General features: G+C 47.8%; 1 protein-coding gene across 1 annotated transcript in view; it reads right to left on the bottom strand.

The window, feature by feature from the left end:
• BLK (BLK proto-oncogene, Src family tyrosine kinase) overlaps positions 1–27,802 on the bottom strand; it is a 66,394-nt gene that overhangs the window by 13,505 nt on the left and 25,087 nt on the right. Inside the window, exons 3-7 of the mRNA XM_019496389.2 lie at positions 25,473–25,521; positions 14,421–14,514; positions 12,218–12,316; positions 11,063–11,166; positions 499–648 (exon numbers count right to left, since the gene is read on the bottom strand). Of these exons, the coding sequence (XP_019351934.1) occupies positions 499–648; positions 11,063–11,166; positions 12,218–12,316; positions 14,421–14,514; positions 25,473–25,521 (496 nt within the window). The remainder of the gene's footprint in view (positions 1–498; positions 649–11,062; positions 11,167–12,217; positions 12,317–14,420; positions 14,515–25,472; positions 25,522–27,802) is intronic.

The raw sequence follows: 27,802 nt of genomic DNA, 5'->3' as shown, positions 1-27,802 counted from the left end.
TGTGGTCTGGATTCACAGCCAAGGAACAGCCCAGGAGATCCATGCATTAGACTATCCTCAGCTACATCCCTGCTACAGTCTGTTCATACCCCCAAATAATTTCTGTGCAGGATGGAGGTCACATCTGCCAACATATCTCTCTCCAGAAGCCAGCCCCTTCCAGCTGTCCTACCTGGATGGTGGTCACAGAGGTGGTGGCTGGCTTTGCCCCTCCTGTACTTGGGGGTGGAGATGTGCCTTAAGGACACAGGGCTGAAAGGGGAGGTTCATCCTGCTTATGACTTTGGGCAGGGGGGAGCCGAAGAGAAGGGCGTGCACACCATGGAGTGCCGGTTGGCTCGAGCCTCTATGGCCTTCCTTATACATCGCTTCTTGCTTCTATTGCCCCCCCTATCAGGCATGGCCACCCACGCCGTTTCTGCCCCGAGGAATGTCCTGCAGCCTCCCCCTGCCAGCCGGTGAGTCTACACTCATCATAAGGGAAGGTGGGCGACTTACTGCAGTAATAATGGACGAGCTGATGCAGCGAGGAGAAGGTGGTCCTTGGGGAGATGTAGTATCCCCCGCCGTCCAGGGTGCGGATCCTGTAGTGTTTGATGATATCACCGCTGGCAGCATCACTGTCTCTCACAGACAGAGAATAGGCACCTGGAGGATAGAGAGGAGAAAAAACCCTATTACTGGTGTGTCGGGGCACTACTTGCTGGTGAGATGCAATGCTTCATCTATACCTTCAATCTGCTATGTAGACCATATGGGACAATGTGAAATCTGGGACACTGCACACCCCTCCCTGCTGCTGCAGGCAAAGGTGGAGGCAGGGTGGCATGCTGCAGCTCTGGTATTACTATTTAGGCAGCTAAGGGAGTCAATGGCCTGTTAATGACCCATTATTCTTTACTTCACAGGTGTTAATAATCCCCATTTTAACCATCATTTCACTAATCAAGTGAACCCATTTTAGGGCAATTTGGCTGCCTGCTAGGACTTCCTATTTCACAGCTCCTGCAGCTCTGCCTACCCACCCTGGGACACTTGTTTTAATTTTCACTGGCCAGCCAGGACCGGCCTCTGAAATCTGGAGCTGTCCTGGCCAAACTGGGATGTATGGTCACACCAGCTATGAGAAGTGCAGCCTGTGGGTGGCTAAGTTGTGAATGTGAACATTTGGGACTGTGTCCCAGGTAGCTGGGCTACTTCAGCCCAACTGCAGAAACACTTAGCCTTTGCCAAAGTGGGTCTTCCTACTGGGACACCAGCAATCCAGTGACCAGCACCAGACACTTCAGAGTAAGTGGGAACGGCTGCTGTCATCGAAAGCTGTTGCGTCTCTTATAAAGCACCAGCATATTCCAGGGAGCAAGAGATTTCCCTGCCTCTTAGCCACAGGGCTGAGGTTCTGGACAACGGGGCCCTGTTACACGCTCCCAGAGAGATGGATACTATCTTGGGGGGCAGCAGAGCCTGGTTTCTGGCCCTGTTCCCTGTAGCTTTGCTGCACCCTACATTTAATGATTGCATTAAATAGATGCGCAGCACTGGGAACCCTACCTTCCACGACAGCATCCATTTCACTGAACCACACTCCTCAAGGCTCACTTTCTTCCTGCTCCCACATATCTTTCCGTTGTAGGTTCCCAGTGGGCCAGCATTAAGAAGTAGATGCTCTGCACCATGCCAAGCCCATGGCTTGGAGATTAGAGCGTGCTGAGAAGCAGGTTCAAGTCCCATCAGGTTTGGTGAAGCCTTAAAGTGGCTATTAGGCTGAGTCTCCCACCCCCAGCAACCTACTGGGCTAGAAGTTGGGAGAGTCCTCCATTTTTCTCTGGGCAATTATGTATGTATCCTGGCAATCCTTCCAGCCCCTAACATTTATGAATCTATGAATCCTATTCCACCAGAGTCTAAAACCCTGGGTAAGTGGCAAAACCTGTGCTTACATGGCTAAGAGCTCCTTCAGCACATAAAAGTGCAATAGGATTTGGCTCTTAATCTTGCTCCGTGCCTTGGTTCCAATTTGTTCCTTTCTTTGTCTCCTCTACTTCAGTTGCAGGTCTTTGGGGCCGGGACCTTGCTAACAGCTAATGGCATAATGAAGATGCAGCATGGCCTTTGCAGCGTGACATTTGCCAAAGCAATGTGCCAGGATATGTGTTACCACCATTCTAGTATCTGGCAAAAGTGCATCAATCAGTCTGCAACATCCCTCATTGCTCAAATCCTGGACTTTTGCACTGCTTGGAAAACACACTCTCTTCCCCATGGGCACAGCTCCTTGCCAGTCCAGCACAGCAGTGGTTTGCTGAGTGCCAGGACATTTCTGAAGTGACAGTTTCAAGTGCACACCATGAAAACCCTGCAGCGCAGTGCAGAAAGGTGATTTCTTTGCTTGGAGCCTATTTCCAGACTAGCATCCTTCTCACGTGTAATTTGGATTTATGGAATCCAATGGGAAAAATAATTCAGCGAGGCAACCAGCATGTAGATCATGCCGGACCAATCTGGTTTCAGTTTATGACAGGATCACAAAATGCTCAGACACAGGAGTAGAGGTAGATGTCATTTTCTTGGACTTTAGTAAGGCCTTCGATACAGTATCTCATCCCATTCCCATAAATAAATTAAGAGGTTGCAACATAGATGTTTACAAGGTCCGGTGGGTGGCAAATTGGCTTAGTGGTCGCACCCAGAGTGTGGTAGTGGACGGGTCGGTATCGACCTGGAGGGATGTGGGTAGTGGGGTCCTGCAGGGCTCGGTCCTTGGACCTGGACTCTTCAATATCTTCACCAGTGACTTGGATGTGGGTGTGAAGTGTACTCTGTCCAAATTTTCAGATGATACTAAATTGTGGGGTGAAGTGCCCACTCTGGAGGGTAGGGAATGACTGCAGGCAGACCTGGCCAGGTTAGAAAAGTGGGCAGTACACGATAGGATGCAGTACAACAAGGACAAGTGCAGGGTGCTGCACTTAGGGAGCAAAAATATCCAGCACATCTATTGGCTGGGAAGTGACCCTCTCAGCAGCTCAGACACACAAAAGGGATCTCAGAGTCATAGTGGACATAGCAGATGCATGATGAATAGATCCAAGGAGGTGATCCTTCCCCTCTATGCAGCATTAGTCAGACCGCAGTTGGAGTACTGCGTCCAATTTGGGGCACCGTACTTCAAGAAGGATGTTGATAGACTTGGGAGGGTCCAGAAGAGGCCACTCGTATGGTTAGGGGCTTACAGGACAAGCCCTGTGAGGAGAGACCAAGGGACTGGGACCTCTTCAGCCTCCGCAAGAGAAAGATGAGGGGTGATTTTGTGGCCGCCTACAAATTCAATAGGGGACACAGCAAGGGATTGGAGATGTGCTGTTCACCAGGGCGCCTCTTGGGGTAACAAGGAACAATGGTCAGAGAGCAGATTTAGGCTAGATATCAGGAAAAACTCCTTCATGGTAAGGGTGGCCAAAATTTGGGATGAGCTTCCAAAGGAGGTGGTGCTCTCCCCTGCTGTGGGGGTCTTCAAGAGAAGGCTGGATAGGCATCTGGCTGGGCTCATCTGAGACCAGTGCTCTTTCCTACCTATGCAGGGGGTCAGACTCGATGATCTATTGAGGCCCCTTCCAACCCAAACATCTATGAATCTATGAATATTTTTTATCTAATGTTTGAAAAAGTGGATTCATTTAAAAAAAGAGCACTGTCCTGCTGAACCATAAACAGAAGTTGTGTGAAGCCCAAATTGCTTTGAAATCCAATTATTCCAGACAGACAGGGTTGGTTTAAATATACGTAATGCTGCCTTAATGGCTTGTCTCTTATTTAATACTGGGCACATCAACATGTGCGTATTTACTGCACAGTAGCCGAAATAACTGTGCAGTATGGGCACCCGTCTACACATGGATGCCTGTTCTGCACAATAAATCTGGCAACTTATGCCAACTTACGTGTAAATATGATACCTGCATCATGCAGGTATGAAGTTTACACCCGATTAGTTACTGCGTAGTAATACACGTGTAGACACTTTACTGTGCAGTAACACTGTGTGTGGAATGACTTGGGGCTAACTTTAGTCCCAAGCTAGTCCATGTACAGAGTTAATGCACTTTAATGCCTGCACTTATAGATGCTGGCCTATTTCTGCTTACTGTGCATTAATTTACTGCGTAGTAAATTTAAGCCAGCATAAATGCACATGTAGACAGGCCCATCATGTCATTAAAAACCTGAGAAGGAAATGCTGGTCCAGTTCCTTCCCACCATCCTGTAGTATCCCTTGCTCTAGCAATTCAGAGCCCTGGCATCCACAAAGTCCTTTCAGCAAAGTCTGCAATAGATCCAGGCTGTCACCATTTGTTTCTAAGTCAAAGCTCAGAGCCGTGTCAGAGAAGAACGTGAACTCAAACGTCTAGAGGTCTGGACTGAACACCGCTTTGCTTCCTGTCAGCTCCAAAAATGGGTATACCTTAACCATAGTACCCCACGGAGGTATTTGGCTGGATTGGATGTGACTTTCAGTCTCGCTTTGATTTGACTACATTTGGTGAGCCTGCAAGAGTTAGGAGGATTGTTGTGACTTTGGAGACCTCTGCCCCCATGGCTTTCAAAGTTGCCAAGAATTTTAGGATGCCCTTTTCTTTTCGCAGCCTAACCTGAGATGATTTGGACATGACCCGAGTGGGCAGAGTAACCATTGATCTCAGTGAAAAGCCCTGGAGCCATGGATCATAATGACAGGGACAAATGACCAAAGGAAGTCATGGATGTCATGGATGTCATAGAAGATATGGACTAGCCAAGATGAAATCCTATGGCCTGTGTTATGCAGGAGGTCTCATCAGATGGCCTGATCAGCCTTTTCAGCCCAAAAGATTCAGTGCAGTGAATGGGCAAGTGGGTCCTCAGCACCTCTGAAAGTCCCTAAGTGCCTCACATTGGGCAAACAAAAACCAAGGGACCAGATCCTGTTATGTGCTGAAGTGGACTTTTTTTTTTAATTAAAATATATTTCTATATATAGAGAGGGAGTTATGTATATAAATCCTCTATCATAAGCTTTCCATCACATGTCCTAAGCCCGCATTAAGAAACCCGTGCTTCCCGTTACCTAAGTGCGACCCTCTTTCACCCCACTTAAGTCTCTGAAGAGCGCTTAATACAAGAGACGGCGGGTCCTACTCCAGCTCACTGCATTTGGTGACTTAGTCTTAAGGGTAAGATGTTACAAGCAAGTGTGTGTTAACAATATGTCAGGGACTCCGGCCAGGTGGCATAGGATCACACGTAAGCACCTAATGGTTGGAATAGGATCAGGCCTGACACGTGCAAAACGTGCAGGCACTTTTTGAAAATCCAGGTTCGGATTAGCAAAACATCTCCTCTCTGTCACACAAGACTTGCTTGTGCTGGCTTCGCATTGCTTAAATCAGTGACTCACATTAATAAGTGGTGACTCAAACTCAGTGGTCCTACAGGCAAATCAATCAGCTGTCTCATACTAGCCTTAATATTTATGCTGCCATTCGTGCTAATGAACGGCGAGTTCATTCAGCGCTATGCAGACTGCATTTCAGCTAGCGTTGGAGTTTAGTCTGTTTGCTGCAGTTAATGTCACGTCACACTTTTCCCCCTTCCAGCCCGGCTACAGTTTATTCAGGGGAGTGGAAGAAAAAAGATTTTTACGGATGGTTTCCAGAGCTGTCCATCTGAAAAAGCCAGAGTCTGCTTGATTTCAAAGTCATTCAGCCCTGGCTGATTACAGAACAGATGCTTACAGCTGAGGCTATAGAAAGGGAAAGTGTCAAGGCTGCCAATTGTCGATTCTCTCTTCTCTTAACAATAACCAAGAGTAAACAGGATTGATGCTGGGAGCCTCGGTTCCTCACAATAATAAAGTGTGAGGTGCATGCAGCTACTAAGGAAGCCTGTGATAAGAAGCCACTGAATGCAATCAGACCTACATGGACAACTCATTGCCCAGCCCACAGAGGAAGCCCTGAAGTCATAATCTGGCTTGCTCCTATCAAACCAGCAATCACCCTATGCCTGAGAACTGCAGGCAGAAAGGAAGAGTGAATTTTACTCTTCCCAATAAGGCTGGCTTCTGCCATTAAATACTATCCACTCCCTGCTATTTTGCCCTCCCTTTGCCTTCACTGCGTTTAGTGCATCCACTTGCTACCTCTCGTTCTAGGGTAAGATCACAGACTCTCTGGTGCAAGGACCTTTCTTTTGGTTATATATTTGTACAGTGCCTAGCGTGGCAAAACTTGGCTGCTATCCCATGTATATAATCATAAAGAATTAGCAAAAATAAGCAACACCAGCAGTCTTTCCTGCCCAAGTGCAGGGGGCTGGACCTGAGGATCTGTAAGGTCCCTTCCAGCCCCTACTATGAAAGACCAAGTTAAGAAATTAAGGCAGGTACCTTGACATCCAGGACCTGTTTGACAGGGCTAGCAATTCTGTTAGGATATGCAGATACCTTCAGAGCTATTCTAGTGTGCCCAATTCGGACCTCGCTCGCCTGGGCACAAATCCAGCACAAGTCTATGGGAGTCAGCGCACTACCAACCTATCCTGGTACTTGCTTAGTCTGTTGAGAGCTAATAATGCTCCAGTACTGTAATGTCTGAGCACCAAGTGGACCCACAGGGAAGCTAAGTGATTTGCACAACATCACATAAGTGGGATGAGGGACTGATCCTGTGGCCCACTGGGGTTTATTGACACCATCTCTGTGTTGAGCATGGCCGAGAGCAGTCCCTGCCCACTTGGTCCCATTTTGTATGCCCCCAGACATGAGGCGCAGCAGCCAAGTTGGCAAAATTAGACTGAAAATTTCGGATTCGTAGGCTTTTTACTTCCTCACTCTTGGCAGGTTGAGACAACGGCCTTTTGTTGCAGTGTCCGGGCACCGAGTTGCTCAACTTTAGGGAAAGATCAGTGCCTTAAGGATACATGGTTCAGGGTGAGGGCAGAAGACAGGAGTCGGGAGAGTGGCACTCTGCCTCCAACTCACTGGATGACCTTGAAAAGTCATTACACCTCAATTTCCATACCTGTACCATGGATAAACTCATCTTTATGCACCTCACAGGGGTCTTAATACCTCTGTGTCTGTAAAGTGCTTTGGGACCCTTGGATGGAGGCAAGAAGTACTGTTATTTTGCTAAAAGCTGGTCTGCGAGACTTCCCCTAGCCTCTATCTTCCGTAATGTGTCTCCCATGCAGAGAACGATCCCATATTCATTCCAGACCTAATTCAAAACCCCAAGTAACCCCGTGGGCTTCAAGGGGTTTTGAATCTGTAACTGCAAGGGTAATGCTTTCTTAGGCCTGCCAGCCTTCATCACCTCGATGACTCAAAGGAAAAAAAGCTGGGTAAAATCTGTGAGAAAATCCTTTCTTTTTTGGAGCTGTTGTGTAGTTACATTTTCTGCTAGCCTGAGGTTAATGGCAGCGCACAGCTGCAGAACAGCGTTGCCTCAACTTTCAGAACAATTATTATTGTTGTTAGATTTGCATATCTCATTTGCCTTAAGCTAAACTGATTCTCTACAGATGATTTCCTTACGGACTTGCTTCCCAGTTCCTCTTTGGAAATGTCCCGTTTTGCCAGGCTGTGGAAAGAGTCCCCGGTACCCTCTGCAAAAGGCCAGTTTCAAGGAAACTGCCAGGCTTACAGTAGCACAGAAGATTAATCACAGACAAAATAAAGCTACAGGAAATGTAAAGATCTGCGTTCTTGCACGGGTAAAGATGGGTTTGATCAGATAGTATGCTGGCAAAATGCACCGAGTCCCTTTTATTAGCAAACCCCATAGCAGATAACAACCAACTATTGCTAGCCAACAACCAACTATCGCTGATGGAGTCAGTCCTTTAGCTCAAAAGGTAAAGCTCTGTGATGAAGGTCCGATGGTCTAATATTGCTGATAACCCACATGGTGTGAAGGGAGGGGGGAAAAACCCCCAGATATGACACAAAGACCCCCAAAAAGACTCTGGCTTATAAACAGGTGCATGAATTCAACTACGCTGCCTACAGCGCTCGTGAATGGATAGCTTTAAGGACAATACCTTGTACTTTTGCCTGCGGATCTCCCTGCCCTTCACATGAGTGTGTTCAGCCTTACAACGCCCTTTTAGGCTCAGACTTCTTTTCATTTTACAGAGGAAGAAATTGAGGTTAAGAGAGATTAGGTGGTTTTGACCAAGGTCAAAGCAGTGAGGAGGAAGAAGACCCACTCATCTCTTGCATAAAAGGCTTATCAGGGTAGAATAGGAACTTGCTTTTGCAGCCTCAGGCTCCAAGGCATCAGCTAACCTGTGCCCACTAGGAGTGAACAGGCGGCTTTCACAGGCGGAGATTATCTTGCCTCTGCCTGGTGCAGGATGTCACATGCTTTCCCCTGAAACACCTGGTCAAAGACAGGATCCTGGCCTGGACAGACTCCAGGCCTGACTCAGGCTATGTCTTTATATTGAATTTACTCCAGGTCCACTTGGCTGCTCCAGATGGGATGCCACCTAAACTGGAAGTAGTGCAAGCATAGCTGCATGGGTGGGTTCACTAGCACGGGCCAGGCTAATCGGCACACCGTACTAATTAGCTTGCATCGAGCATCCCACAGACAGGACAATACTGTTTCTGTTTTAGGAAGCAGAGCAGAGCACCTGAGGGTGCCTTGGCTGGGGATGGCAAGTTTATCACATGGACCTGACTTCGGTCCAGGGATACCGGTGTTTGAAATCTCCTGAGTCCTTGCCATATGCATTGATCACGAGATCCTCCTTTCATTTATTCTAAGCACTTAAGCCGTGATAGAAGAAAGATGACCTGGCTTGGGTTCAGCCATGCTTCACTGCATTGAAACACTCCAGGAGCTGTTGCTATTACTATTGTGTATTTTCCACAAAGTGCCAATCAAGAAGAGAGTCCCATTGCACAAGGTATGGGAAGAGCCATAAAGACTTAATTATCTGGGCTCAAACTGGCCCACGGAGCCATTCCATCTGGGCTGCTGGGCTACTGGTGGGCTACTGGGAGCTGGGGGCATGGGTAGGTGGCATGGTGACATGGGCTAGGGACAGACATTACACGCACACTGGTTTAAGTCATCAAACACTGGATGAAACACGTAACAGAACAGATGTTCAGTGCACATAAACCAGTTTGAAAATGGCTGAAACTGGTTTAAGAGAAACCTGGTTAACTGACTTGAGTTAAACCGGTTTATGCAATGTCTGTCCCAGACCATGGTAAAGAGTTTTTTGGGTTTTTTTTCCAGGTTTTCCTCTCCTAGATCATGTTCCAGATCAGCCCAAAGGTCTGGCTGCCACAGGTCTGCATAAAAAGAAACCTCCCAACTAGAGTAAGCTCAGGAAGTCTGCGCAGAGTGAGGCTGGGAAAAGGATAAAGTTTAGATGAATGTTTCCACCCCGGTTCAGACATCTGCACTCTGGTCTATTTGCCAGCATCAGCAAGAGGTACCTTGCTTTCCTTGCTTGGCAAGATAAGATCATCTTTGCTTGAGAACCGTGCAGCCCTTTAGCCACATTAGTGTGATGAGATGATGAGATCCTGCCACCGGAGGTAGTGCTGCTTGCTGGTTAGGCCTACGGTATGATGAGGTAGCACAGGCTGCAGAGAGGAGGGAGCAATCCCTATTTCAAACAGCTTTCAGACAGATGTGGTGAGGGGGGAAACTGCTGATAGTTGGCTTCTATGACAGAAGAGGATATTCAGAAATTATTTTACTGAAGGCAGCCTTGTCTACCACTTTTCAGGTACTTATGTAGCCCCTTTATCACAGTGTCTGAACACCTCATGATCCTCATGTTGGTTGTAGCCGTGTTGGTCTAAGGAGATAGGCCGACAAGGTTTTTTGGGGGTAAATCTGTTGTCTTTCATTAGGCCAACTCTAATAGCTGGAAAAATTCTTCTTTGCAAGCTTTTGGGCAAAGAAGAATTGTTCCAACTATTCTAGTTGGTCTAAAATAGAGGTGAGTTTTCCATCTATTGACTCCTCTGTGAAATCCTCTGAAATATGAACTTCCATTTCTACCCAGGAGAACTTTTACCATCTTTTCTCCGATGCCCGATGAAGGATGTCTGTGCCTGAAAGCTTGCCATTAAAGACCTTGTTTGCAAAAATCGTATCGGCCTAATAAAAGAGATCACCTCGACTACAAGTCCTGATGGTCATGATCTTAAAGACGTTTATTCTCACATCACACCAGCAAGGTAGGGAAGGGTGGCTCTGCTGGTTTTAGAGTGGGACCGGAGGCACAGTGCAGCTAAGGTCACAGAGCAAGACCATTGTTTCCTCAAGTCCTAGACTAGCGCGCCAACCGCTGAGCCATCCTTCCTCTCTGAGCGTGCCTAGTCTCACATGTGCTATAAAAAACTACTAAGCTGAAGGAGGGCAGGGTAACAAAACAGGAAGAAACAAAAGTCAGGTCCCGCAAGTGGTATGTGGGCTTTTGATAACACCTACACAACAGCGACTACAAAATGCCCACCAGACTCTGTGGACAGCCCACTTCTTGAAAAGGTGAAGGCTCAGTCTTCCCAAGAAGTCAAAGATGTGGTCCAAGGAAAGAGAACCCTACCCGACATGGGCATTGTGCATTAGCTTCATACATTTGCTGTCAAAAAAACACACAAAACCAAACGCACTGTTTTGGCAGAAAAGATTTGACCTACCACTTCCGTACACCACCCACCAGACACCCTTACCATCTTGGCTCTAACGTATGGGAAAGCAGACTAATTGTAGCCAGCCTCCCTGCAGTATAGCTCAAATACCGGAATTAGAAATGCAGGCGCTGTAACGAGAAAAATCTCTTTTCATGTAAATCACCCACCCAGTTTTGCAAATGCGCCTAATCCTACTGCATCTGTCTAGGGCTGTTTTGGTCAGTTCAAATGGTTGTAGAGCCAGAGGAGAAACAGCTGGAATTTGCACGGGGAGCTGGTTTTCAACCTGAAGCCATTGGAGGGTCGTCTATCAGCAGTGACGATATAGCAGGGGTGACCCCCTTTCTTTTTGGATCTTACCTTTGCACGTTTCACTCTCTCTCACAAGGAAAGCTCCGGCTTTGTTACCAGGAGCTAAAAGCAGTCGTTCGGCTTCCTTTCGGCTAATAGTTTTAAAAAACCACCTGGGGAATAAAAGATGCAAAATAATTATAGAAACTCTCCCAGGAAAGGCTAGTCCTTTCCAGGCTCTACCCTTTATGCCATTAACACGCTGAGTGTTATATTTAAGAGTAAATAGCTTTATCCTTTGTAAAAGCCCCTTACCAAAGTATTTTGAATAGATTAGAGTCAGAGCCCTACTCACTTTGAGTTCAAATATCCCCGTGACATCCTTATATGTATGCCCATTGCAGTTTTAATCAGAGGCTTCTGGTTTACTAGGTTATGCAGCTGTAGGTTGTTCAAGAGCTGCCGTGCTATGTCTCAGAAAGGGTGGCTTTCCACGGTGAGAGAAGTAATTTTTGTAAGGGTAAATGCTTCATCTGACAACTTAAAGTTCATTTTCACTCCAGACATAGTCATCTTGGAGCAGTATTCCCTATTTGATATTCATAAGGAATGTCCCTGGAATTAGGAATACCTCTGTAATGGGAATGAATTCGCTGAAGTGCTTCTTGTATACGTGCCTTTGCAGTTCTTGGGGACTAGAGCTGCTCTAGTATTATAAGGCATTGTGTTATGACGTGCATGCCTTTTAAACCATTACTGGTTGCAGATATGTTCAGGGACTGAAGCCCTCCCAGATTGAAGTGAGGAAAAACACTGAAAGCTGCCCCTTCCCTTTATACCACACTAGAAGCACATTAGACCCCTGCACTAACTCATGAGTATGCAAAGGCTATAGAAACCCAAGAATATAACCCTCTCATTAGAAGGTGCAGCAACAGTAGTAGTTTTTGCATTGGGCTTTTAGCCAAATTCTTATTAGCAATGTCATTGTGTCTGCCTCAAACCTACTCTGCCTTTTGAGCTTCACTTCCTGTCCTAAACTGGCGTGCAGAGTTGGCATAGGCTGCAAAACCTGTCACCTTTTACTCCAGAGGTGCAGTATGCTAAGGACTAAAGAAGACCCTACTGGCGGTCAGGCCTTCAGGCTCCTTCTGGAAGGAAGGGGCTACCTTAAGCAGATACGCTCCTATTAGCATGAACAGGTTATAAACATTATGCACTTACTTTTCCACTTCCAAGGTATCCACCTGCGCAACGAAGTTACTGGGGACATAACCTTTCCTCCCCGTGGTGAGAGATTTTGCCAGCCACCAGTCACCGTCGCTGTGAACCGAGGAGGAAGTACAGTCACCATGAGATTTAATGAGGATCCTGACTATGGTTGAAGGAACCTCAGTGAGGTTGAGGTTGCATCCGCCTTGCAAATTAGGGGCTTGTAACTGCATTTCTCTTCGTAGGCATGAGCTTTTCCTCTGAAACACTAGACATCAGACCAAGCACCAGACTTAAGGCCAGAAAGGCCTTTCCTCCTCCCGTTATCAGACTGGCCAGAAAGACGGGGAACATTTGTATTGCAGGGATCAGCTGAGCATATGTTAACCCAGGGGTGGGCAAGATACGGCCCGCAGGGCCCCTAAAAATTTAGAAAATTACTATATATCTGCCCCTGACTGCCTGTCATGTGGCTCTTGATGACTTGCCACAACTCAGTAAGCGGCCCTCATCCCAAAATAATTGCCCGCCCCTGTGTTAACCTAAGACCTTCTCTGCCTCTGGTAGTGCCTGTTTCTTCCCTGCTTTGCTTTTTTTTTTCACCTGCAGCACAAGGTGGCTTTGCTTTTGTTTCCCGAGGGTGCTTTGGGGCTGTGGCGTGTTCAGGGTCACAGTGCACAATCTCGAGGACTCTTTGGATAAAAGGTTGCCTGCAAATGCAGAAGACTTGACCCATGGCCAAGGAGGTCCAGTCCTCCACTCCTGTATTCAGACATACCTTATTCTATACCTAGTGCTAAAGGCTTCGATTTCTGTAGGCCTCTGCCAGTCTGAAGGTGGCTGAGAAAGCAGTAGTGGCCCCATCATATGCACTTCGCTGGACTGTAACCTAGTTAACTCAAGTCACTGGTATTTTCACTTCCCACCTTCAGTCCCTGGCTCCCAAATGGTGACTGTGGGACTACCTCCACCTTCCCACCACTGCTTCATCACATGAGAGACTCTCTCCTTTGGCCGCTCAGAGCCATGGCTGACCACAGCACTGCCAGAGCAGCGGCTGAAAGCTATTCCTGTCCAGTGGATGCCTACTTGTCATGACTTGAATGGTCCTATGAATGGTATGAGTCCTATCCCCAGGCATAGCTGACCTCTTTGGTAGCCGTCTCATAGAGAGAGGTCAAGGACTGAACATTATCCATGAACAGCCCCTTCCCCCACAGCTAGGGGTAACCGTAAAGACTTAATGATAAATGCAGCATGAAGGCCAGCCTGCATTTGGATTAGCCATTGGCTTCTGTTTCAGGGCTGCTCGAAAAGCTTTTAAAAGAAAATACTATATTTTCTTGCATATAACCTCCACCTTTCCCCCCAAAAACCAACTGGTGGAAACTGAAGAGCACATTACATGCAAGAAATATGGATCCTGCATGGGTCTGGAAATTTGGCAGCAGGGGTATGGTGGCATTTGGGAGCCACAGCAACTGCCACTTCTGCTGGTCCCCTGCCTCCAAAGTTTTGCATTTATGGGGACCCCTCCTGACTGGGTGACATGGCTCCACGTGCTGGATCACGCCAATGCACAGGGTCAGTCTGAAGCTGGATGTGGCACAGGAGATTGAACCCAGTGCATATCTGCAGATGCGGTGCATCAGTTTAGTCTGCAGTGTGCAGAGCTGCCGCAGGCTTGGGGCAGGCTCAGCCCCCTGACTGCTGCTACTCAGTTACTACACGCTGCCTTTCCAAAACACAGTGTGCATTATACACAAGGGCGTGCTATACACGAGAAAATATGGTAAATGAAACCGAACCTGAAACTTGCTAGATTCTGTGCTGTCCTCAAGCAGAAGAAAACCCACATCCTTTTAAGGTTAAGATCAGCATGCACTGTTGCACACCGCCATTTGATTACACTTCAGCGACACCCAGCAGCATCCAGATTGGTGTGACATTTGCACTAGATGTTGCACATAATAAAAGACAGCCCTTCATCCAAAGCAGCAAAGACGTGTTATCCCCCATCCTGGTTTTAGAGAGAAAATCAAGGGGCTTTGTGACTTGGCCATGTCCATGCAGGTCTCTGGCAACGCTCGGTAATGGACTTGTTATCTCAAGAGTCTCAGGCTAATGTCTCCACCCGTTCTTTCGATGACCCCGGTTTTCATAAAGATCCCTCTAGCGGGGGGATGAGGGGGTGCTGCTGACAGCAGTGACTCACCATGAAAGGACCTGAAGTTTCTCTCCCTTGACCATCTCCAAGTCTCGTTCGCTTGTGCAGGTGAAGTCATACAGGGCAATCACAATGTGGTCCTCTGCAGAGAGAGAAGGTGACACACTGGGTCCCAGACTGTCCTCCTTGGGGGCAAGGACTGAAGCTTGAGGTGTGTGAAAATCAGTGCTCCCCACACTCTCTGCCCCTTTTCCACAGCCATTGTGAACAACCCCTCTGTCCTCTCAATGATTTCAGACCATCGAGTGAATCTTCCCTTGGCTCTCGAGACTACATAGACATTTTGCTGCGACTTGCTACAAAGCACTTGAGGGGGCCAGCCTTTCTCTTCAGTCCCCTCAACTCAGATTCTCCTCCAGGCTTTCATTGCCTCATGCCTGGACTTTGACAGGTTCCCCCTTTCTAAGCTGAATAAATGCCATTTTTCTCCACTCAAGAGGCTCAACCCCCTGGCCCTGGGGCTGTAATCCCCTCCTGACTGCCCCTGATTTAGAGGAAGCCCTCGGACATGTTAAGAGCCAGAGGTGGTAAGTGGGCCTGATTTTCCACCAATCTCATATGTATTCAGGAGCTGGATCGACAGGAAAAGCTTAGTGCACTATTTGGTTCCTAGCAGAGGAGACTTGACCAGGGACAGATGGAGGATTTGGCAAAGCAATCCACCAGCGAAGGCAGGCTGCACTGCGGGAGTTTCCGAGGACTTTTTTTAAAGTTTCCAAAGTAGATAAGAAACCTCCCCTTCCTCTCCATGCTCAAAGACATTCTCCATCCCCTCGCCTTCTCCCCCTCCCTTTTTCCCCTTCCCCACCTGCCACTGCTGCTTTCCTCGCAGCCCCACGGGTGGAGGAAGCTTCAAGGCTGCCCCAGCCCGCTTCAGCGAGGTTGTGTGGGGGCTGGCTCGGTGACAGCACCCCGTTCCCCACCTCTGCAACAATAGGCAGAGGTGGGGAATGGGATCTCCCAACCTGCTCAGTCCCCTGGAAGAAGGTATGAGGAGGCGGGACCCCTCTGCCATGTCTACTGCTGTCTCCAGCTGAGCCCAGTCCTAGCAGCTTTGACGATTGTCTGCCTCTGGGACAATGGGGAAAGCAGCAGTGGGGGGAGTGGGAGGGAAGGGGAGAGAAGAGGATGTGTCTTTGGGCATGGAGGGGAAGAAGGGAGATTCTTACCTGTTTTGGGGACTTAAAAAAGTCTCGTAGGCTCCCCAGATGCGGCACAGTCCAATCTGAAAGAAAGGTGCCGCCGCACCATTGCACCCCCTCTGGGACTGCCCCCGGACTCAATATAGTAATAATGCCCTGCAGGGTGGCTCCTTTATCAATGAAACACATGGGGCTGCTTAACTGCTTTGTTTCCATGCCCCATGCCAACTATACCACTGCTTCCTTCTCATGAGTGTGTAACCGGTCATGTGCGCGTTGGGTGGTTGCAGCTATTGAAGCAGAAAGGATAGCTGCTCTCATGACATCTTGGGCAAATCAAGCCTTACAAGGATCATCAGTCAAAGTTTTTAGCCTGTGTGCGGCCTCATGAATGCAGCACAAGTGATAGGCGGGCTATATTTAGGAGGCTTTCAAGACATATCATCAGGCCCCGTTCTCTTTCCCTCTCTGACCTTTTCAAATAATGCCACCAGTGAGCAACCCAGGCTCACCCGTTTCACTGCAAGATAATACGTCTCTGGAACAATGCACGTTTTGTATGTGCAAGGCCTGGCTGCTTTCTATTTGAGATTGATTGGAGATGTCGTGCATGCAGAGGAAGGCGGGGGGAAAAGCAAGTCTTTGTAAACCAAAGGCCAGAGCAGCTTCCTCCAGCTTGTCCGCTGGGGGGTGGGACTTGGAGGTCGATAGGTAGACCCAAATTACTCTCAGCTTCATTCGGGCTGCCTGAGTGGGCTAGAGAGAGCTTGGAAACTTAATCATGCATGGCTGTGGACCTCAAAAACACTCTGTGGGTGGATGCCGTAAGTGTCTCCTAACGTCTTTGAGATAACATTATTACATATTCTCCCTGCTTTATGCATAATCAGGATTGTGTCAGATCAGGTTCCCCTGCTCCACAATTTACAGGACACGGTACTGCCTGTGATTCTTCATGCCAAGTGCCAGGAGGCCGTTAAATAACCTGGCAACCTCTAGGGTGTGAATAGCTTCGGGCAGAGGAGGTACTAGTTTTACCCCTGCTGCAAGAAATGCCATCAAAAAGGTTGTGGGACTGAAGTGTGCTCCACGACAGGGTGGATTGGGCTCTGTAACTCTGGTCAGCAGTCAGCCTAGGAGTGGAGCCCCGATAGACAGAGAAATTCAGGATTTCCTTTACTTTGGTAGCTCCTGCAGCCAAGCAGGATCTGGAACCAGCTTCCAAGGGAAGTGGTGCTGCATCCTACCTTAGGGGTCTTTAAAAGGAGGCTTGATTACTACCTAGCTGGGGTCATATGAGCTTAACTTAGTGGGAATCATATGAGCCCAGTATTCATTCCTGCCCATGGCAGGGGGTTGGACTTGATGATCTGCTCAGGTCCCCCCTGACCCTACATCTATGAACCTATGAATCTATGAATCATACATACTAGCCCCTGCCTTTCCTTTGGATTAAACCAGCAAGGCCCAAAGGGGAGCACTGGTATGCAGGCACCTAATGTCTCCCACTACCAGGGCCTTTGCATCCTAGAGAGGTCACTCCAGCTTCACTTTATCTTTCAAATGAGGATTCAACACAGGAGGTAACAGGTGTGAATTATAAGTCCCATTCGTTTGGTGAAGAGAGAAAGGCTACGGGTTCCCTTTGCCAGTAAGAGAGATTATTTTATCTCATTGATCAGCTAGCTATTATTTGTCTGAAAGCTGGGCAGCTCTGAACCGGTACCCCACCCCACATTCAGGACTGCTGGATATTAATTTCCCATGTGATAAGTCAGGAACTGACTGGCATGCAAGAATTTGGTTCTGTCACGGATGTTTAATGAGCTGATGCAGGAAATCAGCACAAATCTCCTGTCTTGCGAGACAGACAGATGCCTGTCAGCCTATGCATAATGAGTGGCACCGGTGCAAAGGTCTGCTTGTCGAAATAGTTGGACTTATCTTTTAACTCCTGCTCCATTGGGCACTGGAAGACTTTGCAAATCTCCCAGAATCCACAGCTTCAGAGAACTGTGCAACACCCTGGGCAATAATGATGAGTCCTGTGTAGATCAGGAGTGGGCACCTTCTGGCACGAATGCCACAAGTGGCCCAGGCAGCCTGTGTGTGTGGCACGTGGAGGATAACAGAGGAAGCACGGCGCACAGCCGTCGATAGGGCAGGAAGCAGAAATCAGAACAGCAGATGCGGCAGCGATCACAGGACCAGGAGCAGAAAGCAGTGCAGTAGACTGGGCAGAAAAAGGAGACTGGAGTGGCACTCAGGAAGGGTGTAAGGCGAATCTGTGGCATGCCTGCCAAAAAGGTTACCCCGCTTTGGTTTAGACAGTGGTAGCATGGATGTGAGGCGAGGGGTGGCTGGGTGAGGCTGGACACACTGAACTATTGTTGCTCATCACTAGTGGTTGCTTATCACTGATCACTGTTGCAAATCACTAATATCTTCATCAGTGATTTGGATGATGGGATGGAGTGTGTGGTAAGTAAATTTGCAGCTGACATCAAGTTGGTGGGTTTGCAGACACTCCAGAGGGTAGGGCTAGGATCCAGGATGACCTGGGCAGGCTGGACAAATCATCCAGAATCAATCAAATATGATTTAAGCAGGACAAATGCAAAGTCCTGAGCTTGGGACAGAATCATTGCATGCACAAATACAGACCGGGGAATGACTGGCGAGGCTACAGCATTGCAGAGAAAGACCTGGGGTTATGGTAGACCAGCAGTTCCCAAACTCTGACAGATCGTGCACCACCAATTTAAAATGATACGACCTTAAGTACCACCAGCAATGTTTTCAGTTCACTCTTAAGTACCACCAGCAAATTTTTGTCATAGAAAGTGAGTATAATAAATTTGTTAACATGTACCACTGACAGGTTGTATGCGTACCACTGGTGGTACCCATACCACAGTTTGGGAACTGCTGCGGTGGACCCAAAGTGGAATATGAGCCAACAGGGTGCTCTTGTTGCAATAAAAGTGAGCAGCATCCTGGGCTGTATTAATTTGATTGTCACTTGTAAACCAAGGGAAGTAACTCTTCCATTGTATTTGGCACTGGTGAGTTTTAGGCCCCCACATTTCAAGAAGGACGTGGACAGTTTGGCAGGAGTCCGATGCAGAGCAAGAAAAATGATTAGGGGTCTGGGAGGCAAGACTTATGAGGAAAGGCTGAAAGAATGAGGGCTATTTAGTCTGGAGAAGAGGAAACCGAGGGGGGATTTGACAACAGTCCTCAAATTCCTGGAGGATGATTACAGAGAGGATGGAGATGGGTTTTCTTTGTGACCACAGAAGACAGGATAGGAGTAAAAGCCTCAAGCTTCATCAGAGGAAATGGGGATCAGAGATTAGGAGGAACTTTCTGACTACGAGGGTGCTCAGGCACTGGGGCAAGTTGTCTGGAGAAGTGGCATATCCATCCTTAGAAGCTGTCAAGAGCAGGCTGGACAGACACTTGTCTGGGATGGGTTAGGCAGGGATGGCTCACCCTTGAGGAGGGGGCTGAACTAGATAATTTTGTGTGGTCCTTTCTAGCTCTACTTTCCTATGATTTCTATGATTTTACAAGGGTTAAATAACACTGTCCTTTATCATCCAAGCCCTTTTTACATAAGGGATTCTTTTGATTTATTCAATTAGTTTCTTGCAGTATAAACAACCTGATATGCCTTAGTACTGCTTTCCCTCCCTCCAGAGCAGTAGTGGGCAAAATGCGGCCCGTGGGCCAGATGCGGCCCACCAGGCCATTGTATCTGGTCCGTGGGGCCCCTAAAAAAATTAGAAAATTAATATACATCTGCCCCTGGCTGCCTGTCATGTGGCCCTTAATGGCTTGCCACAACTCAGTAAGCGGTCCTCTGCCCGAAATAATTGCTCGCCCCTGCTCCAGAGGGTGGAAGACAATGTGTCAGTCTAATGCAATGCTGGATGTCACTTGGAAGATCCAGAACCAGGCTGATCACACAGGTTGTGCCAAACCTGTTCTTCTCCTCTTCCTCCTCCTCCTCCTAGTACTCCTCCTCCTCCTCCTACTATTACTACTACTACTACTACTGTTGTGAACCAAATGAGCATCATTTGCAGGAATTGCTGGCTTTCCTTCATAAGTTTTGATTCCTTTTGTTCACCAAAAAAATCAAAAGTTGGTATCCAGTTTGTTTGTTTGTTTTGGTTACTTTTGGGTTACAATTTTGTCAGTTTGGCCAAAAAAAAATATTTTTTTTCAATGGTAGAATCACAGATGTTGGGCTGAAAGAGACAGGTCATCAAGTTCAACCCCGTGCTCAAGGCAGGATCTTCCCTATCTAAACCATTCCGTACAAATCCTTGCCTAACTTATTCCTAAAATTATATTCAATCAACCCTGTGGCATAACTACAAGGAAAATGGCTCCAAAGCACCTGAGTCTGCCACAGGTAAAGCAGGGCTGCCAGTGTCCCGTTGCTGCAGGGGTGTTATCATGCCCTTGAGAGATCCAAGGAAGAAGGCCACGTTCAGGCTGCAGAAGAAGGAAGAAACCCCCATAGTCCACATCAACCTGACCATGGGGTAACATTTCTTCAAATATGGCAATAGGTCTGACCCTAAATGAAGGTGCCAGACCCTCTAGCCAGGAACCTGCAGGTTTTAGCAGAGAAGATTTTGTAAATTTGAAGACTGGTCACCCTTAAGGGCAAAAATAGAAGGCAAAGACCAAGAAACCAAATTTATTCTTGTTTGTTTTTTAAATAATGAGATTTTATAGCAAATATCAAGATTTTAAAAATTTTTGTTGGCCCAAATCATATTTATGAATTGGGGACTGGCAACACTGGGACAATTGGGACTGGCAGCACTGCCAATAAATATCATTCAGGTCTTGTTTCAAAGGTTCAGTCATCTGCATTTTTGTGCCTCCTGGCTTAATTCACATCCATCCTCTTGTTTGACTGGAATAAACAAATAGCCGACATTATTCCCAAATGAGCTGTCAACCCACGTAGTAGCAAAATGAGAGGGAGCCAAAGTCATTTTGGCTGAAAACCCTAAACCTAGTCTGTTGGCTGGAGAAGGGGAAGCTCACTTTAAATCTCCCTTCAAATCTAGAAGAGACACGCAACTGCTCCCAGTCTTGTTTTTGAGCATGGAAATGGTTCCTCAATCTATATTTGAAAGCTTTTTTCATTTCACTGAGGAGCTTTGAACTTCTGCCTTCTGGTCCGAAGTAGAAGTAAAAAGGCCAGCTCTGAGGAAAGCTGGGTTTCGGGTCAGGCTGGAAACAGGATTTCCCGTGAAAATTGGTGTCCAAGCTTTTCAGCCCCCATTTCCCCCAGAATTGAGCATAGAGCAGGCTGGGGATATTCCATTATTATTTCTTTTACTTGGAAAGTGTGCTTAAAAGCAAAAGAGGCGGTAGTCATGGGGGACCTAAACTACCCGGACATCTGCTGGGAGACGCAGACAGCAAGGTCCCATCCATCGCTCACGCAGGTTTCTAACCTGTGTACAGGACCTCCACCTGACACAGGAGGTGTATGGTCCCACTAGGGGGAATGCCATACTGGATCTGGTATTGGCAACAGGAGATGACATGATAGGGGACCTCCAGATCGGTAGCTATCTGGGAGACAGTGATCACCTTATGATAGAATTCAACATAAGACGGCGAGTGGGTAAGGTAACTAGTAGGGTGAAAGTGCTAGACTTTAGGAAAGTTGATCTCAATGCACTCAGGCGATTAGTCAAGGACGCACTGCAGAGTAGGAGTTTTGATGGGATGGGAGCCCAAGAAGGGTGGCTGTGCCTAAAGGAAACGATCCTTCGGGCACAAAGCAAGACGATCCCCGAGCGAGGCAAAAGAGGGAAAGGGGCCAGGAGGCTTTCATGGCTGACCAGAGAAATCCAGGGCAGCCTAAGGGCCAAAAGGGGAGCACATAAAAAGTGGAAACAGGGTGAGATCACTAAAGATGAATATACCTCCTCTGCTCGTGCTTGTAGGGAGGCAGTTAGACGGGCCAAAGCTACCATGGAGCTGAGGATGGCAACCCAAGTAAAAGACAACAAGAAATTGTTTTTTAGATATATAGGGAGTAAAAGGAAGGCCCAGGGAGGAATAGGACCCCTGCTAAATGGGCAGAAACAATTGGTGACAGATAGAGGGGACAAGGCTGAACTCCTCAACGAGTTCTTTGCCTCAGTGTTCCTAAGCGAGGGGCACGACAAGTCTCTCACTGGGGTTGTAGAGAGGCAGCAGCAAGGCGCCAGACTGCCATGCGTAGATCCTGAGGTGGTGCAGAGGCACTTGGAAGAACTGGATGCCTTTAAGTCGGCAGGCCCAGATGGGCTCCATCCGAGGGTGCTGAAGGCACTGGCCGACATCATTGCAGAGCCACTGGCGGGAATATTCGAATGCTCGTGGCGCACGGGCCAAGTCCTGGAGGACTGGAAAAGGGCTAACGTGGTCCCCATTTTCAAAAAGGGGAGGAAGGAGGACCCGGGCAACTATAGGCCAGTCAGTCTCACCTCCATCCTTGGTAAAGTCTTTGAAAAAATTATCAAGGCTCACATTTGTGAGAGCCCAACAGGACAAATTATGCTGAGGGGAAACCAGCACGGGTTTGTGGAGGGCAGATCATGCCTGACCAATCTAGTCTCTTTCTATGACCAGGTTACGAAACGCCTGGACACAGGAGGAGGGGTGGATGTCGTATACTTAGACTTCAGGAAGGCCTTCGATACGGTATCCCACCCCATACTGGTGAACAAGTTAAGAGGCTGTGATGTGGATGACTACACAGTCCGGTGGGTGGCGAATTGGCTGGAGGGTCGCACCCAAAGAGTCGTGGTAGATGGGTCGGTCTCAACCTGGAAGGGTGTGGGCAGTGGGGTCCCGCAGGGCTCGGTCCTTGGACCGATACTCTTTAATGTCTTCATCAGCGACTTGGATGAGGGAGTGAAATGTGCTCTGTCCAAGTTTGCAGATGACACAAAGCTATGGGGAGAAGTGGACATGACGGAGGGCAGGGAACAGCTGCAGGCAGACCTGGATAGGCTGGACAAGTGGGCAGAAAACAACAGGATGCAGTTCAACAAGGAGAAATGCAAAGTGCTGCACCTAGGGAGGAAAAATGTCCAGCACACCCACAGCCTAGGGAATGACCTGTTGGGTGGCACAGAGGTGGAAAGGGATCTTGGAGTCCTAGTGGACTCCAAGATGAACATGAGTCGGCAGTGTGACGAAGCCATCAGAAAAGCCAATGGCACTTTATCGTGCATCAGCAGATGCATGACGAATAGGTCCAAGGAGGTGATACTTCCCCTCTATAGGGCGCTGGTCAGACCGCAGTTGGAGTACTGCGTGCAATTCTGGGTACCACACTTCAAGAGGGATGTGGATAACCTGGAGAGAGTCCAGAGAAGGGCCACTCACATGGTTAAAGGCTTGCAGGCCAAGCCCTACGAGGAGAGCCTGGGGCACCTGGACCTTTTCAGCCTCCGCAAGAGAAGGTTGAGAGGCGACCTTGTGGCTGCCTATAAGTTCATCACGGGGGCACAGAAGGGAATTGGTGAGGATTTATTCACCAAGGCGCCCCTGGGGATTACAAGAAATAATGGCCACAAGCTAGTAGAGAGCAGATTTAGACTGGACATTAGGAAGAACTTCTTCACAGTTCGAGTGGCCAAGGTCTGGAACGGGCTCCCAAGGGAGGTGGTGCTCTCCCCTGCCCTGGGGGTCTTCAAGAGGAGGTTAGATGAGTATCTAGCTGGGGTCATCTAGACCCAGCACTCTTTCCTGCCTATGCAGGGGGTCGGACTCGATGATCTATTGAGGTCCCTTCCGACCCTAACATCTATGAATCTATGAATCTTCCCGTGGCACTTGAATGACCGCCCTACGCCGACCCCAGAGCGACTCAGGGAGGCAGGACGCACGCTCCTGTCAAATCAACTTGAAACAGAACAATTCACTGTTTCCAAACCGAGATGTGTGGCAACAGTTGGTGGTATGGTTAGGGTTTGTCACTCCTCACTCTGATTCAGCACGAAACCACGGACAAATTGAAATCAATCCAAGGGTGTCCCTTGACAATACTAACCCTGCTGAATCAACGGCTCTGGCTTACAATCACACCTTCATTTAACTTGGTACCGTTTTGCATAGTTGTCCCCCTCTCAATAGACACTGGGGTGAAGGGGTGAGGCGTTCCCAAAAACATTGCCATGAGAGTAATTTTATGCACACCCGTTCTCGTGCACAAATTATTCTCAGAGGTCAAGGTCTGAAGAGACTGGGCCTGCCAGAGACAGCAGCACTATTTGATATTCCCTCTCTACCTTGAACCTTTCCCTCTGTAAAGGCTGAATGTTAGATGGCCACATGTGGCTAATGTTGCTGCATCTGGAGGCCAAGCTCCAGGGGTTTTCTCCATACCTGTTTCCTCCCCCTGCACAACCTCCCTGTGCACTGCCTCCTTCCCCCCTCTATTGCAGAGGTTCCCTATACCCCATCCCCATATATGCATGGACTCTATGTGTTTCTTGCTCCCATGCCCACCAGTCCCTCTCCTCTCCACCATAACCAGTTTCTGTGCACCCTTCCTGCCCCCTCCCTATACTAGCACCCCCATTCTCCTCCCCTACCCCTAGGGAAGAGGCTCCACGTATGCCCTTGTCTCCCTTTCCCATGTCCCCCCTTCTCTACTCTTCTTTTCCAACCTGGGAGGGACCTCTTTTGTGGTGTCAACATGTTAAACTCTGCTGGGATGATGGGTCAAGGTAAATGGCAAAGTATTGTTATACCTAATTGGCTATAGGATGCTATTCACCATTCTTTGATCTTCCAACCATTACACAAATGGCCAAAATAGCTAGGGCCTCCATGTGTGTCCTTTTGGTTTTTTTAAAAATCACTGCATCCCCCACGGTTCTGCCTCCTGCTAGTGCTTAGGGATGTTTCTCCTGGACTGCTGAGAGGCTGTAGGATGAGGCATTCAAAAGTTCAGGCAGACTCATGAGGGAGAGTGTACATGTGCATTAATGTGCTTTAGCTAATGCACATTAAATCTAGTACCTCCGGGCATTTATACACATACGTTTGTCTGCTCCAACCCACCCGAAATCCAGCATGTTGGAGCAGACTCAATTAACTGAGTCTATGGAGCATGCAAACTGATGCGCCTGGTGCTGTATTGCACAGTGAAATGCACGCCAGTGCTAAGAAAATGGCAGCGGCGTGCTTTAAAACTAAAACCCCTTTGATGCGTTTTAGTTCAAAAGTGCGCTGCTGCCATTTTCTCAGTGCTGACGCGCATGTCACCATTTATACAGATGCATATGATGCAGCACCAGGTGCCTTTAAAAATTCCTGGCACTGTGTCGCATGCATGTGTGCATACACCCTCTATTACGAGGTACTAGGACAATGTGCACTAGGCTGTCTTAATGCCCGTTAACTAAAGAGCACAGTTTTTTAGTGATGCTTAGTGTGTATTAGCCTATTTGAATACGTATTAAATAATAGCACTTTTTTTTAGTGATGCTTTAATGCACATTAAAATAAGCTAATGCACATTAAAGTGCACATGTAGATGTGCCCTGAATGTGTATCAGGGTTGAATGTCAGGCTACCTTGTTTCACTCAGCCAATTCACCGAGGATGTTTTTTTCCCGGATTATTTTGGACTGGATTTTTGAGTGCATTTATAATTGGCCATGACCAATATTTACTGATGTGAAAAAGACTCCTTTGAAGTGTAACCGGACAGGAGCTTCTGCATGAAAAGTATTAAAAATAAATAAGCCCCAAGCTCCTTCTTTGAGAGGCTGCTCTTGGCTCTCCAGGGACAGCACTTGGTGCTGCAAGGACACAGGGGAGAGAAAAGGAAAGAGCGAAACAAATCTGAGAGTCTTACCTTGGGCTGATGACTGGCTGAAATGTGAGGCGCAATTCCTGGGTCTGACCTTTGGCAGGAACATAAAAATAAAGCCCATGTGTTAATCTGGTGTGCTAGGCAAACGATCTGCTTTCTGCACTGATTCTAAACCATTGCAATATTTCCAGCAACTTTAATGGTCTTTATCCCTGTCTGTCTTTTTCTGTTTTCAGCATATGATCTGCCCTTAGCTTGCTTGTCTGCATTTGCAGATAGCTACTATATCCCTCTCCACCAGCACAGGGGTTTATTTGATGAGGCTGGAGTTACCGGCTCAACGGGGTTCCAAAACGCTGCCGTACGATGTAATCCAGTTGCTTGATCCCTGTTAAGCGGTGCATGATACAGCAGACAAGCCCACCGAGAAATTGCAAAGGCAATATTACTCCGGGGAGAAAAAGCAGGATGCTATTTGCCATAAATGTTCTTTGCTCGTGAATGCAAGGACGCCGAGTAGAAATGTGCTGCGACAAACTCTTGGGGTTAAGACCACGCCGTGGGGATCATGCTTCCTGGCTTTGCATTTGGAAAAGGCCTGAGGCAGGGGTGGATCCGAGGGCAAGGCAGTGATGCTGTTGAGCCCCCCCAACTTCTGTTCCTGGTCCACCCGAAGTTTAAAACTGACTGCCCGGGACTGGACCAGCAGTGAAGGAGTCAATTGACTTGTGCCCGTTATAACCTACCGGATTCCTTCTAAACTCTTCATCCCACAGGCGTTAACAACCCTCTCTCCCTCTTAATGGTCTTGATGCTTTACTAATCAAGCTCGCCTTTCTTCTGGCATCCTGCTGCTGTCTGTTGGCTGCTCCTGGTAATGTCACTCTTATTTCATAGCCTGGCAAACTGTTTTATCTCCAATTAGAAACGTTCATTCTGGGGTGGAAATGTTAACTCGGGTGACTATTAACTTGAGTGTGGAAATAACTTTCAGTGGGGCATTGACTGCATCATTAAGATGCTCAAAAAAGCTAATTCTTCTTCCATGAATCCAAAAAAGGAGCCATACGTTTAATTCTAATGACCACAGGACTAATGAAACATCATCTTTTTTTTTTTTTTTGCCTGATTTGTTGTGTTTTTATATATAATATATAACACAGCAAATTGATGTGCTTTCCAAGTTCTATTTGCTTTGGCTTTGATCTTAAAGAGATGAATATATCCCAGGCCTCTAGCACATTAGTAAAGCTCTTAGTTTCTTTTCAACTAGAGAAAAATGGGTTGTGTTACATGTGAGGATGCACCACACCATCTGCATCCTCCTTTTCAAAATCCCAGATCTGCCCATGGCCCCAGGGCTGGGAAGAAGTCGACTTCCATGAAACGTCTCCTACAGACAGGATGACTTGTAGGTTGTAGTGCTTACAGGCTCAAGGGTTGGAGTCATTTACACCCATGCAATGAAGGTGGGTGTACAAATAAACTTCCTCCAGTCCCTAGGATTTGCCACCCCACTATACATTCTTTGCACAGGCATCCACGGTAGTAGTACCCATGGTAATAAAGAACCAAACCCATCATATGTCCCCTCAATACCATGCAGAAAAGCAACAAGGGACCCTCGAGCACATTGGCGGTTCCATTATTCCATGCATCCCTGGGCTTTTTATCGTGCTGGATATCAAACACATGCTGAGAAGCAGAGCATCTAACTAGAGCAGAGCGGAGACGTTTTACAGATGAGGAACTGAGTCGGAGATAGATTGCATGATGTACCCAAGGTTGCATAACCCAGATCTCTTGAGTCTCAACCCAGAGCCTTAGCTCAAGACCAGTCTTCCTGAAAGACTGGAGATGCTTTCCCAGGGCTCACTTGGGGCTTTTTAGCCTGTTAGTTTTGCAGGAGTGGGCTGCTGATAGCTACTGGTGTGCAGCCGTTCTGGGAACAGGGCCACTTTGCATCTCGCTGCTGATTTTGATGCCTAGCTTTGTGCCCCTGCGTTTGAGCATTTTGTTCTTGTTCTCTCTGAATCTTGCTTTTGCTTTCATCAAAGTTTCCACTGTGGTTTCTGAGTTGACACTGCCTGTGTGCCATTCTGCTAGCTGGGCTGGGGCGAGCTCATGGCAATGGCCACACCGAAGTGGTCTGGATGCGGCCACCCTGCAGGAAAAGCTCTGTCTGAATGTCACACAACAGAAACCACCACAAGCCTGAGGCGTTCTTCACTCGGGCCCTCTATTCTATTTAGAGATCCAGACCTCATTGTCTCTGCAGCCTATGTGGTGCTAACAAATGATTGGGCCAGACTCAGCAGACTGTCCTTTGGCCGCCGCAAGGGCTCACTGCCATGATGCCATTTTAGCCTTAC

The sequence above is a fragment of the Alligator mississippiensis genome, chromosome 1 (genome assembly GCF_030867095.1).
Source record: "Alligator mississippiensis isolate rAllMis1 chromosome 1, rAllMis1, whole genome shotgun sequence".
NCBI classification, from domain to species: domain Eukaryota; kingdom Metazoa; phylum Chordata; order Crocodylia; family Alligatoridae; genus Alligator; species Alligator mississippiensis.
This window is presented reverse-complemented; position numbering and strand designations above follow the sequence as displayed.